Source organism: Rhipicephalus microplus, chromosome 5 (assembly GCF_043290135.1).
Source record: "Rhipicephalus microplus isolate Deutch F79 chromosome 5, USDA_Rmic, whole genome shotgun sequence".
Classification (NCBI taxonomy): Eukaryota; Metazoa; Arthropoda; class Arachnida; order Ixodida; family Ixodidae; genus Rhipicephalus; species Rhipicephalus microplus.
This window is the reverse complement of record NC_134704.1, coordinates 15,379,559-15,394,602: the sequence shown is the minus strand read 5'-3', so window position 1 is coordinate 15,394,602 and position 15,044 is coordinate 15,379,559. Positions and strand designations below refer to the sequence as shown.

Sequence of the window (15,044 nt, the reverse complement as noted above, 5' to 3'; positions counted from 1 at the left end):
GAGATGTTTTCACCCGCGCGCTATACCACCAACTGTCTGTTACACCCGGCAACGTCGCTGTCACATCGCCGCACGGTATTCCGTCGTCACGCGAAGAATTCCAGCATCGGTGCGTTGAGGGCGGATGTTTGCAGCGGCGGATGACGGCAAAAGCAGAGCGCAGGCCTCAACGCTGCAAAGGATTCCGTTTCTCAGCGAGCCGCGGCGACGAGCGAGTCAGCGTGCCTGTGCGTCTGTATGTGATGAGACTCTCCCTTTCGAGCGCGCTTCACTGAAGGGGAGGCTTCTCCTGCCGCCATGCGGCCGCGAGCGTAAGCCTGCGCCTGCCTGCGCTGTTTTGCTTTTTTATACCTTGTCTTCCCGGCATTCGCCGGGTGCATCACGTGAGCCACGGTGATCACGTGAGCTCTCCATCCTCCGGACTGCCTCCCTGCGCCGCTGAGCGCACTTGGGAACGACTCTCTCCTCTCGTCGCTGCATTCCGCTGCCGCGTCCAAAAAGCGAGGCAGTGCATCTCTTCCATTCCCGGGAGTGCCGTTTGTTTTCTCCGCTGCGTTGCTCCACTAACTGTCTCCACGACTCGCGTCCCATTTGTCCCTTCATATCGTAACTGCAGATTAGCCGGACCCGGTGCTGTGTCGTGGGCGTGTGCACGCGAGCGCGCGCAGAGTTTCCCAGTCAGGCTGGACAGAGCTTCAACGACAGAGTGGCTTATTCCACATCGGTGACGACGTCGCTAATTATGACGTATGCCTATTAATTGGGACAGATGATTGTCGAGTTACTAACGATGATTTCCGAGAGCGCAAAGCGCAGCTGGAGAAGGCACGTTTCTGGTTTGAGAACTATCTTTTTGGTAGAAAAATAAAAAAGAGAATAAAACTGAAATAAAAGAGAGGAGTTTGGTCATGTGAAACACTACGTATGTTGTACTACAGCGCACAAGAGATGATGCTCGCGGCTGTGTTTTAGCGTGCACCAAATCCCAGCCGCTTTAAGACCACATTGAGATATAATGATGTACATAGCCATGATATGACAGACAAGAATAACTACTGACAGCTACAAGTGCTGATTTTCTCCTTGCTTTCCTTCGTTCGTGTTCTATTTCGTAATATTATTTTTATTACAATACAATATTATTTTTACATAATTTGTGCTCTAAAAAGCACATTACTTTTATGCTTTTCAAGCTCTTCTGCGTGACTTTGACATCAACAAGTCACATTCGAAGTATCGTACATACATCGTGTTCCAAATCATTAAACTGTTCAATCCTGTAAAGATGACTTTTTGTTAACCTAGTGGGCGAGGCAGCAAAGCCACACTGCTATCTTGAAGTGATACATGTCGAAAACATGGGTGGGCTCAAAGCGTGCACGTCGGAAGAACACTGTTAGGTGACTTGACACTAATCTTAACACGTTGTGCAGAAAATTCAACCTACAAGGTCCCGATTGGTGAAAAGTAAAATATGAACGACGAAGCCATAACAAGCAAAACGAAAGATTAAGGATTGAATTCACAATTAGATACAATGCTACTTTCAAGGGGTCGGTTGGAATCCTATGCCTGTATTTTTGCAACTTGAAAATAACAACCTTTCATTAACTGTGTCTGCAATGTATCTCGTGTCTTCTAACCTGGTTCAATCTCACCGAGTTTGCAAATGCGCCTACATGCTGTAACAGTGGCTCAAGTTAGGCTCCAGAACGTACGTGAAATACTACATCCTACCAATAAAAAAATGCTTACGAATTCATTGTACGTAGAACCTTCGCGCAATTACGCATTTCAGGCATTTAAGTCAGCGTTCTTTCCTTGTCTGCGTTTCAGTTAATATTAAACTATATGCCTCAGTTTACGAATAATGACGTATACACTTACATGAAAAAAAAAACAACGTAGCAAGCCTGCCAGAAGAAACACATTGTCGTGCTTTTTTAACAAAACATATAGGCACCATAAAGCGGACTAAATCTGTGCTATTCTGTGCATTGAACCCTGTTACAATAATTCCATTTGATTTAGGGTTAATAATAATAATAATAATAATAATAATAATAATAATAATAATAATAATAATAATAATAATAATAATAATAATAATAATAATAATAATAATAATAATATAATGCTCCACTGTATCCCGTCAAAAAATCAATCTACAAAAAAGGCCCAGCTCTTAAGAACCTTTAAAAGTTATTCTGCACGTTGTGCTGCCTGACCTAGCTTGCTGTATTCCTTGTGATGTAGAAATTATCAGCATCACCTAAAACTGTACAACGATATACCACAGATTACATCGAGGCAATAGCGAACCGCCAAATATATTTGCTAAATGCTTCGTGTTTTATTGTCATAACGAAGAAAATTGAGGACTTGGAAAACACTTGTTTAATCTTAGAATACCGCATGATTTATGTGTGGTATTGTCGTGGGGAGATGTTTCTACAATACATATATTTAATAATGTGCACACGTAGACAACAAACTTGGTCACTGGATTAAAATTTGCACATTTATAGATACATTTTGGTATTTTTATTTTCACATTTGGACTGAAAGTACGACCCTCCCTCACAGAGAGATAATACTTCTTATAAATTGTTGTTCATTTACTTTCACTGCAGAACTCCAAGTTGACACTGCAAGAAAGGCCCAACAAGTAAACATCAAGCAAATGACAACTGTACTTGAGTAAAAAGTAAACAAAAACGAGCAAGGCGTTCTAAATGGTGTATAAAAATTGTCTGTATCAAGAACGTTGGAGAACACATAGTCCTAATATGACAGAGGTTTAGGGGGTCAAGTTTACATGCAACGCGAAAATTGGAGTTGGAGCTTTGATCTATATTGGAGTCTAACTATCCTAGATGGGCAGGAACGTACTCAGGTTTAGATCAGCCGCAAGACAGTTGCGCAACAATTTCAACCGACTGCGCCCCTCCCGGTAATCTTAAAGCTCCCGAAGATCAGGTCCCCTAACTCACCTTTCTCGGTCTTGATCTTGTGTTGAAACAGGTCGAGGTTGTCTTCTTCGGTCGACGCGGGTTCCTCGGCGCATCCGTTTTCGTCGTTGTCCGGCATGTCGGCCGACTGCGGGGAGGAAGCACGCCGCATGGCTTCTTACGATTCCGCAGACAACCGATGCGCATCACTATATACACTCTATGTTACACGCAAGCGCGCTGTCGCGACTGCGCGGCTGAAGAGTTCCCGAGCAAGACGGCATCAACGGAGCGCTCACTCTTACGTCGTTACTGTACTCTCGTACTGTAACACTGAACGTGGACAAAGAAAAGAACACGCGAACTTCCACGCCTCATTAGCTCTCCAGTTCTTTCCTTTCGTCGTTTTTTTTTCTTTTCAAACCCTGGGACAAGACATGCCAGCGGCGCATCGTGGAATGCTTAGGCCTACGCTCGCCGCCTTAACAGTGTCTCGAGGGGTCGCACCTCTCGAATACGGTGCATTGTCTTAAACGCATATGCCCAAAAGCGAGTTATAAAGAAAATATTAGTGGGATTACTTGAAGTTGCTTTTGGGCGAGTTGGTGTCTTAGTTTGCTGAACATTTCGTAACTGTCGTTGAACATTAGAAAAAAGAAGAGGGAAGTAATGAGACAATGTGTCTCTTTCCTCCCCTCTTTTTCCTGTTCCTAGTATAGCGCCAGTTACGAAATGTTCATCAGTGCGAAGGTGGCGTCCATTATAAAGCCATTTCACACATCTATTGAAACACTTTCATCTGATTTGTTTCGTAGTGAGCCTATGTGCTGTGTCTTCGCGAATCGCCAGACCAACAACAACAAAAAAAAGATAATCTCGCATTTTCGAAAACGTCTGCGGTACACTAACCAAGCAGAGCAAGTGAGTTTCTTACTACCTACAGTGAAATGAGAAATGTAGCCACCGTAAAGAGCGCGTTATCATATGCCTGTGAACGGGTGTAAGAAACGAGCTTGTATCTACCGTTTATGCTCATGCACCGATAACCACTATAAAATGAGTTATCTTGCATATACCTGAAAAAAAAATCTTTAGAAACATAAAGAACAGCCGATACTCTAAAAAATGTCGCATAAAATAACTTAAGGAGTACTTTTGCAAAACCACTAGTTTCGTTAAACCTTCCATTTTAACAATTAGAGAATTGAACGAACAAACCAAAGAACTAGTGAAAGTAGCTGATAATAATGTCTCGCTTTCATCGTTGTGACTTATGACAGGTGCATATTATGACATGTACATTTTCATCTGCTCGCCACATTCACATCGTCCCAAATGCGTAGTGGGTATGATACTATTTTTATATTCATAATTCTGTCTTCACATTTAATTTCATAAATGTTGAATTTGCATGTGCGACACTTTGCAGTAAGGCAATTACAATGTTGCAGAAAGTTTGCAAACATCAATGGACTGTTACGTGATGAGCAGTCAGCACGCAGATTTTGTACGCTTTCATTTCTCATTACAAGGAGCGTCATTTATGTCTCCTGCGTACCACTGCACGCTTTTTCTAAGAAGGCGTAAACGAACCACCCCTACCCGTTTGCCTTCCTTAATTTTTTTTTACTTCACCGAGAAAGCGTCCCACCAAGTCACAGGTCTCTCCTCCGCCCCCTTTTACTTTTTTAGTACATTCTATCAATCATCGGAGCTTCTTATGAAACAATGAGGGCACTGCGCTTCTCGACAGTTTCGGTACTTCTTTGTAGAAGGCGCTGTTCCAACAGTCACGTACGCTTTCTTTTTAATGAGTGATCTTCTCAAAACATATATTTTTCTTTTTTTCCCTGCCGTTAGGCGTACTGAGCAAGCTCCAAGCAAGCGGTTTGTTTTTAAAGGGCCACTAAAAACTAAAAAAAAAATTCGGTATTAGCAGAGAACACTTTCACAGTAATAAAATGACAACCCTTGCAGCGAAAATACGCTTGGTAAACGAGAAAACGTGACAAAAGAACGTGCACGTGGCGACGGAAATACCTGCACCTCATCGCTGTGATGTCACAGACTTTGAGGGCGTTTAATGAGGCCTAGTTAATTTAGTAAAACTAAAGCGCACTATCCTCGCAGAAGACCGTACACTTGACTTACAATTCAGTAAATTTCGTTGAGGTCATGTGGCAAAACACGAAAGAACACTTTCAAATGTGTGACGTTACGATGATGTCAATGCGCGCAGATTTCGGCAAGGAAAACGAAGTCACCGTCAGTTTTTCCTCTCTTATTAATGCTGATTCAGTAACGAAATTAACGATAATAGATTTCCTACAGAATTGTTTATCAGTCTACACTGATCCATCGTTTCACCTTGGAGTCCCCTTCAACGCATACTTTCCTCTTTCTTTCTCAGCTCCCTTGAAGCACTACACCTCACTTAATTGAAAAGCCTCGACGCAAAGACTTCTCACACATACATGGCAACAGCGTACAGGTGGATGTGTGTGTCATACGAATTGGTTAAACATGTTGCAATACTTTGTATAAATCGAAGTAAACATACAAAAAAGGACGCGTAATTTTGCGCATCAGAAAATTTCGTGCCAACTTAATGTCCCCCAAGATATTTTAAAATCGTTATAGAAGGTACCGACGCTCTTCAACTGACATTTCTTGCTTCATCCTGTTGCATTCCTAAATTCTTCTTATGTTCACAATATATGATGATTACTTCGCTTCCACTGTTTTTTTTTTTGGTGACTGTGAAATGTTCATGAATACTATTTTATCGTGTTAGTTCTGTTCAGCCCTTCGCTCTTAGCTATGATATTGGGGTATGTTGTGCTTTAGGATGGGAAGTTGTCATTATAGTCACTGTTCAACAACAACTATATAGCAGCAGCGCTAACAATAACAATAGTGACAATGGCGACAGCAGTAGTGGCTCTCTACTTTTCGAAAGTAAAAAGAAACTATGAAGTAAAAAAAAGACTTGTATTACTTGACGTGCTCAAGCTTAATGACCAAGAAGCAATATAATGAAAGCACGAACAGACCAAAAAGAAAACACACCCTCCGAGTCAAAAAACATGAACTATAACGTATTTTCTTAGACAGCAACAACTGAGTGGGAAAAGTACACCGAAGTATTGCGGAGGAAGCGAAAGCCCGCAAGGAAAGCAGCATTTTATAGAAGCTGTAGATACAGAGGCTGAATTCAGCCTGTTAGTTATGAACTGTTCGTCGATGTATAACCAGTTTGGTCGGAGTGTGCTTTTGTTATTGAGTATTCTACGGCGTTTAAACTGATTTTCGAGTCTGAGCTTCCTCGAGTAGAGTGGCAGTTTAGTAAGAGGTAAATCTAAATACCGAGGTGTATTTGTATTTACCTCTTTAGACCGCTACTCGATTCGAGAAAAGTCGGATTTGAAAATCAGTTCGTACGCCGTAGAACACTCAATAACAAAAGCGTGATCCTAGCAAACACGTCATACGTCAGCCAAACTGTGCTGGCGCCTCTCAGCAGTTTTTTCCGGGATTTTTACGACCAGATACGATTATGAGGCGCGCCGTAGAGGAGGGAGGACTTCAGAAATTTTGACTACTGGGGTTCTATAACATGCTCATAAATCAAAGTACACGGGCCCCTTACCTCCATTGAAATGTGATAGCCTAGGATGGGATCGAACCCATGACCTTCGCATGAACAACCGAGCACCGTAACCATTGCATCACTATACGGCGGCATGTTTACACCCCTGGTAGATTCGGAAGAAAAGAAAAGAGTGCACTCGCTACACTTACTCCCGTATTCACCAACGCTCCTCGACTCGACTTTCACCCTTCACTCGACAGAGTTGAGCAATGCGCCACTGCTCGGCTGAAAATGACGCTGCGCAACTCAAGAATCGCAGCAGATTATCCCTGATGTGCGGTGACTTGCCGTTCTTAGAGATGGCGCTCCCATCGGCTTTCTCGAGCGAAGGTGAAGCGTTGAGTGAAGCGGACGTTCTTGAATACGGGGGTTAACCACTCAAGCGCACGCGTTCGTGCACCGGCGCCCTGTCGTGCTCGCACCCTGCTTCTTTGCGCGTGCAACCCGCCGGCCGACGTTTCAGTGTACGTACCGTCGGAGGCGACGAAGGGTCTTCCTAACAAGAGGCATCAATCATAATCCGGCAGCCACGACGTGACCGACGACTCCGTCCGAGCGTCGCAGCAGCTGCCGTTGCACGGTGCACCGGCGGCGCGGCCACTCGCGAAGCCTTGCGCGCGCAGGAAGGGCCGCCCACGGAGGACGCCGAACCCCGACCCACATCGCTCGTCTACAACGCCGCCCTCGCCACCGCCGCGCGCACAGGTGGCCGGCGCGTCCGCGTATACTTGTATAGGCCAACAAGAGACTGCGTGGCCCTACACTAAAGGGCTGTCACTGCATCGGAAGGAGTCGTTGTACAACGCTAAAACCACTATATATACAATAAAGGGACTGGGGAGGAGCTAAGCAACTAGGGAAGGGTGTGAAAGAGATTGCTTTGATGAGACACTATAGTAGTGCCAAGTCTGAAATTGGGCATGAAGATAAGGGCGTTTCCGCTGTACTTAGCTGTCGGAAGGCTGCTTCGTAATGCAGCTGACCCTAAGGTGCTTTTTCTCCTTCTGCTTCTTCTCTACACCCCCGGATTAATTTCAACACGGCATGCAGGGAAGGGTGTTTGTGCTCTACTAACGTTGTCTGCTATATATTTCTTGGGCTACTGTATCTCTTTCATTTTTAGTAGACTATTCGTGAGGGGTATGATTCACCCATCGTGGTACACACGGATTTTTATGATGGATCATGACAACATTTTACACCGTGAAGACAGGAGAAGCCGACGACAAACCGAGACCATAGGGGGCTTCGCACTTGAAACCCCTCTTCAGGGATGGCGCGACTAACCCAAGAAAAGAGAATGCGCAAAGCATCGCGATAAATACGTATATTGAATGGTAACAACGTATAGGATAACGTAACAAGAAAGAGAGACGTACAAAGATACTTCCGCATGGGGTCTTTTTTCTCCCTTCACAGAACATACTGTTAGGACCGGCGCCAGGTCTGACAATGGATCGGCGTTCCTTTTGATGTTCCTTTTGAGTCGCCAAACGGGTGGGCGGCCGGTGTCCGCCATGTATTGTTCCCACCTGGCCGGAGGGTGCGGCGTCCTGCCGCCGCGGCGCCGTGAGCAGTTCGGGAGACCACCGGTGCAGCTTCTTCTTTGGAAGATGACGGCGGCGGCGGCGGCCGGGAATCGTCCCGCTAATTGAACGAGTCGTTCGGCACCCTTTGAAGCTTGTTTACGGCGGCCCTTTCGATGGATGCAGTCATCAACTCCAGACCCCTCGCCCAGCGACACACCTTGACGGGGGGGGAGCCGCGTTCGTGCCACATGGCCGTGCGGTGACCACGCTTCAGTTTTGAACGTTCGCGTGGACCGTGCGTGCTCGTCACCCTCGCGGGTAATGTGTGGTCCGTGATTGGACGGTGCCATCTGTACGCGGTCCCCGATCTAGGGATCTGGGGAGGACAGACCCTTTATAATGAGCCCCCACGGCTCATTCGGTGCTTTTTCGAGTGGAGAGCTCGCCATGTACGAAGAACGCCACTATATATCTAAACTTTCTTGTTGACCTCTCTCTAATGTAAATAAACGTCTGTTCTCTGTTTTCCCATATAAGCATTGCTTCTCGCTATAAGGGACGAGTCCGATGGGAGCCAGCTACCAACGACGAGACCCACAGGACCCAGACCACAACAACTGGATGGCAGCGGTGGGATCGAGCTCATCGACCAGGAGGCAATGCTGAGACCTGCTGTCTGGAGGACCTAGAGTCGGACAAAACTGCTTCGTGGCATCTCTGACAACACGGGAAGGAACGCGTCCGAATTCATGACTGCATAGGGTGAGTGCACTGCTTTTCTTTGCTGAGATATCACCAGGCTTTGCGTAGGATTGTAAACAAAGCAGTGATTTGGTAACGGTTGACGGAAGTATTGATAGTACGTCAAAGTTGTTTAGTTAAAAGAGTTAGCAGCACCAAGGACCGCCATGAATTTGAAGGGACTAAAAAAGCCAGAGTTGTTAGAGTTGGCCCGAGAGCTGGGCCAGGTAATTGCCGAGACGAAAAGAAAGCAGGAGATCATTGACGCCATCGAGAAGATCGGGGCAGATGACGATGAGCTGAGCGAATGCTTGGAGGCTATTACGCAAAGGAAAGAGGAGCAGAGGCTCCGTGAGGAAAAAGAGGAGCAGAGGCTCCGGGAGGAAAAAGAGGAACAGAGACGTCGTGAGGAGAAAGAGGAAAGAGAACGTATCGATCGTATGGAAATGAAACGCCTAGAAATTGAACTAGCAAAGGCTCAATCAATGAACGGAGCTAGCGCAGTGGCACGAGAAAGAGAGCGCCGAATGACAGATTTGATGCCATCCTACGCGGTAGGAGGGGACATGGGTCTTTTTCTGGTGCACTTTGAGCGCACGTGCGAGAGGGAAAATTTTGCTAAAAACACGTGGCCCCAGCGCTTGCTTACGCTGCTGCCGTGTGAAGTAGCTGACATTATAGCCCGTATGGGTAAAGAAGACGCAGACGACTATGACAGAGTCAAAGCGAGTCTGCTCAAAAAGTACAGACTGTCAGCGGAGGCGTTCAGGCGAAAATTTCGTGAGATCGAGAAAGCCAAAGACGAGTCATACCCAGAGTTTGCGTACACCTTAAAGGTAAATCTGGAGGAATGGCTTAGAGAGGAGGGTGCGCTTGGCGACGCGGAAAAGACTCTGCAGTGTTTTGCGTTGGAACAATTCTTTCGGCGTCTACCTGAAAACATTAGGTACTGGGTTCAGGATAGACAAGGAGTAGATACTATCACGAGAGCGGCAGAGCTCGCAGAGGAGTACGTAAATCGCCGTGCCCTCGAAGGCAAGGATGTCCCTAGGAGGGAGATTAGTAAATATCGGGCCGACAAGCCTCCGCGATGGACAAAGTCGGGTCGGTATATGCCGAAGGAGGGTTTAGACTCCAAAGGAAGCGGTGATGAGAAAAACAAGAGAAAGGAAGAAGCACCCGAGAAAAGGGCGGAAGGGCAACAGAAAAAGGCGTTCGAGGCCAAGAAGCCGATAGTTTGCTATAACTGCCAACAGACGGGGCATATTTCTTTGGGTTGTAAGAACCCGAAAGTTGTGTTAATGTCACTCTGTAGTAATGACGAAAACATGAAATTGCTAGAACCATACATCCGAGACCTAGTCGTGAATGGCCAACCGTGCCGCGTGCTCCGCGATTCGGCCGCCACTATGGATGTAGTGCACCCGTCCTATGTCGAGGAGAGTCAGTTTACAGGAGAATGCGCGTGGATAAGACAAGCAGTAGAGACAAACAGTGCCTGTCTCCCAGTAGCAAGAGTCCGCATCGAAGGCCCTTTCGGTGTTCTAGACACTGAAGCTGCCGTTTCGGCACATCTCCCAGTGCAATACCCGTATTTGTTCTCAAATAAATCAGAGTACTTGCTGCGACAAAAAGGAATTGGGTTCAGTGAGGGTATCGTACAGGCCTTAACTCGATCCAAAGCAAGGGAGCTCGCCGCTCAGACAGTTTGTAAAGATCCGGTGGCAGACGAAACAGCTTCAGCGGCAGAGCCTTCTTTACCTGGCACGAAACTGGACCGCCCTATAATGGAGCCTCAAAACACAATATCTAAAGAAAGATGTAAGAAACCGGATGAATCCGAGGCATCTCGAGAAGTAGAATGCACTATAAAGCTGTTAAATGTAAGTCCTACAGAACTGATAGTGGAACAGGAAAATGACTCCACTCTCCGTAACTTAACGCCAGACGCGAAGGAAGGGGTGGCTAAGCAAAACATTCAGTTCACCAAGAAGGGGGGCGTCTTGTACAGAAAGTACACAAGTCGAAAAGGAGTTCGGTTTAATCAGCTAGTCGTACCGTATCCTTTCCGCAAGGAGCTGCTGCACCTGGTCCACGGAGGTTTGTGGTCAGGGCATCTCGGCATCAAAAAAACAAAAGAATGTTTGTTACGGGAGTTTTACTGGCCCGGCTGCTTTCGGGAGGTGGAGGCATTTGTAAGAAGCTGCGACACGTGCCAACGCGTTGGCAAGCCAGGGGATAAGGCTAAAGCACCTATGAAGCTGGTCCCCATTATCACAGAACCGTTTCGCAGGCTAGTTATAGACACAGTGGGTCCACTTCCTGTAACGCAGTCCGGGTACCGGCACATACTCACAGTGCTCTGCCCGGCCACGAAATTCCCGGAAGCAGTACCGTTAAAGGAGCTCAGCTCGGAGGAGGTAGTTAAAGCTAGAGTGTACTAGAATGGGGGAGTGGGTCCACTGTGGCCGGCGGCAAGCGGTGCGGGTGAAGCAAAAACGGCGGAAAATTTGGTGGCGCTGCAGTAGCCTTCTCCTGAAGTGACGTCAGTTTCGGCGGGAGCGTGCGAGTCGTGCGGCGGTTCGGGCCGCACGACGCGCTGGCGGGGACGCTGAGCGCTCGATGTTGTCGTCTGCTCGACGCGCCGTCGTCTGTTCGATGCACCGTCGTTCGTGCGCTGTTTTCACAATTTGTCTCCTGGTTCTTTTTTTACACATTATTAGAGACAAAAACAAGTGACATGAAATAAAATGTATGCTTTTTTTCGTGAACGCGTAGGTTTGTATTTCCCTTTGAGCAAAGCCGTCTGGACAAAGAATACGCGGCAGACGGCACGTTTGCGTGCGCAGATATGTGTCTGCTGGTTGCATAACGGAGCGTTCCAAGCTGCTTCAAAAGATTAGAGGATGAGCACGTCTAGGCGTAGAAATTACTGTTGTGTCGTAGGCTGCCAAACCGGATACAGCAGAGTTAAAAACCAGCCCAAGCTCTCACTCTTTGGAGTACCTCAAGACGAAGAAAGACGCCGGCTATGGGACCAGAATCTCAACCGCGCTGATCGGCCCTTGCAAGTCACCGATGCCATTTGCGAGCTGCACTTCGAGCAAAAATACATACTAAGGCAATATGTACATATTATCGAAGGCCGAGAAGTATATATAGAGCGGGGAAAGCCGGAACTTCGCAGTGATGCTGTACCCATAATTATACCTCATCTCCTGAAGTGTCCTGACGAGCAGCCCACACCGGAGCAGTCAACGAAGAAGAGAGCGGCTTCACCACCAACCTGTGAAGACCAGCCGTCAAAAAGAACTGCGCTGCAATCAGTTGAGCCGCAACTGAGATTTGAAGATTGCGAAAGTGCGAGGCAAAGCGACAACGCATTTGAACTTGAAGACGTTGTCCGGCCAAACGACCACTGGGCAATGCACAAGTTTCGTCATTATGACGGAATTGCTTATGTTTCGGCCTCCCTAAGTCGTGAACTCGTAAGCATCGAAAAGACTGTGCTCATGAATTACGGTACCGACCGGAGTGAAGTGATTTGTCGGACATATGTTCGGAAGACGCTGATCTCCGAAAAGGTCGCCTATAACCTTGAAGATGCCAAACAAGTCCTGGACTGCGCAGAATCTCTTCACCCTTGCAGAGGAGCAGGTAGGGCGAAGGACTTCACCTATGACGTTCTTACGAAGAAACTGGAGCAGCAAATCTCTCATTCCGACGGCCTTGTCTTCAGTGTCACGTGCAAAGGAGCGGTTAAACAACAAGGTGAGTGCGGCAAACGTTTATTGAGACGTCACTTGTAATTGTACAATTAATCAATCAGTAACCTGTTTAATGCTAGAACATTTGTGTGGCCCCTAATTTTTGTAGTACTCATTAACATTTACGAAAGAATAGTTTGCCTACAGAAAGTGAAAGTGCATAAATTGCGTTTCAAACATGCATGGTAAAAAACTGGAAGCTCTTCATAATTTTTTTCTCGTATACTTCCAGGTTCTTCATGCATTTCATGCAAGTACGTGAGGAAAGTAATACTCACCAGAAAAAGCTACCTAAAACGAAAAGAGCGAAGAAACTCAGTCTCCACCAAACTGCGGGTCCTGAGTCAGAGAAACAAGCGGATGGCGACAAGGCTGTTGGACATTGCTGGTCGTCTCGAAGAGATGAGGGCAAACAATGCGAATGTCGCGGATAAAATACTAGAGGATAAAATATCGTCACTACCGCGAAAGCAGCAGGCAAGTGTTCGCGCTTGCTTTCAAGCTGCCAAACAAACCAGCAAGCAGGGCATGCGCTACAATCAGGAGTGGATCCTCGAGTGTTTACTCATGAAACTAAAGAGTCCCCGGCTTTATCAGCACATCAGAAAGAACGAAATTCTCATGATGCCCAGCAACACTACTTTGAAAAGATACTTGAGGTCATACGAGTCGGCCTTCGGTTTTAATCAAGCAGTAATGAACACTCTAAAGAAAAAAACCGCGAGCATGTCAGACCTCGAAAGACACGGCGGACTATTGGTGGACGAAATGAAATTGTCAGAACATTTCAATGTGACGGCGTCTGGCCAGATTCAAGGCTTCGTGGACCTTGGAGAATTTACGAAGCCCGAAGACAAGTACCAGCAATGTGATCACGGCATGGTCATCATGTTTGTGCCTTTCGCTGGAAAATGGAGCCAAATTGTGGGCGTTTTTGCGACAAAAGGAAATGTGAGAGGAGACATTTTATTGAAAATTCTCATGGAAGCTATCATCCTCGTGGAACAGGCGGGCTTGTTCGTCGACCACATCACTTGTGACGGAGCCCCCTGGAATCGAAAAATGTGGAAGCTAGCGGGGGTGTCGGCGTCATCGAAGAAAATAAATGGCGCCATACAGCATCCTGTCGACGAGATGAGGAAATTGCACTTTATCTCCGATTTCCCGCATCTGCTAAAATGCCTCAGGAATGGTCTTCTCCAGAAAGGCTTTGCAACACCAGACGGATTGGTACGTATAGATTCATGGTTGACATTTTACAAAGATTGTGTTTTTTGCATACATTGCATTACCTCAACCTATATTTCTAGGTGTCTGTGCATCCGGTTCGGGAGGCGTACCTTCTAGACAGAAGTGTTAGGACACTGAAAGTTATGCCCAATTTGACCGAGACGCATCTGGAACCAAACTCATTTGAGAAGATGAGAACCCCTTTCGCCTTCCAACTATTCGGTCCATATGTCCTACGGGGCCTGGCCTTCTACAAGGAGGACATCGAGAGAAGGTGTGGCAGCATCGAGGCAACTCAGCTGTTCTTCTCGTGAGTTGCGCCTACGTTCCAAATGAATTAAGTGTAATCGTAAACATCTCAAACGCATGATGAGCGCTCTTCTGACATACATTCTTTTTGTTTATTTTGCAGGAAGATCCAACGACTGATCACCGTGATGACTTCCAGGTTTCGGGCCGAAGCGCTGAGACCAGCTTCTACAGACGCGGCATTCCTGTCCAATTTTCTGGACTTCCTGAATGACTGGGAATCATTCAGTGACAACAAGCGGCACTTTCTCAGCGAGTCCACTGCCATAGGTTTTAGGGTCACTATAGCAAATACCCTTTCATTGCTGAAGTACCTGACAGAGAGCGTTGGATTCAAATATCTCATGACATCTCGACTTAGCACCGATCCCGTGGAACATTTCTTCGGCATCGTTCGCCAGTCAAGTGGCTGCAACGCGCACCCCTCTCCGGATGAGTTTCTAATAACCGTCAACTGCTTGTCCTTTTATAACTTGGCGCACAGTGTGGACAGCGCAAACGCAAACCCTGACATGATAAACGCTCTTGTCACTGTGCATGACAGACAGGGTCTAAAGGTCACGCACAAAAAAATTGATGATCTTATATCACAGGGAAAACTTGGCGAGGTCGAAAGCACGATTGCCACGATGCCAGAAAAGTTTGCTGACCACATCGATGTGACTTTGGAGAAGAGTGACTCGAGACTCATTTACTACACAGCAGGGTACGTGGCCAGAAAGTGTGTATTGAAGTTGGCATGCGTACAATGCAAAGAAGTGCTTCTGTTTGAGAAAGCTGTCGCGGTTGCTGAACAGCTCCCTTCGCAATTCACGGAGCAATGCGACTGGGGTGGACTTCTGTACCCCTCACGACAGCTGTATGA

General features: G+C 46.7%; 1 protein-coding gene across 2 annotated transcripts in view; it reads right to left on the bottom strand.

Moving 5' to 3' along the window:
* Positions 1-15,044, bottom strand: part of Dys (Dystrophin) — a 462,180-nt gene that overhangs the window by 438,896 nt on the left and 8,240 nt on the right. Inside the window, exons 1-2 of one of the 2 annotated variants that reach the window (XM_075894913.1) lie at positions 7,076-7,091; positions 2,994-3,099 (exon numbers count right to left, since the gene is read on the bottom strand). In XM_075894913.1, coding sequence (XP_075751028.1) covers positions 2,994-3,090 — 97 coding nt within the window. In that variant the 5' untranslated portion in view covers positions 3,091-3,099; positions 7,076-7,091. Of the gene's footprint in view, positions 1-2,993; positions 3,100-7,075; positions 7,092-15,044 lie in introns of those variants that run through there. The other variant, XM_075894910.1, reaches the window with a different exon arrangement.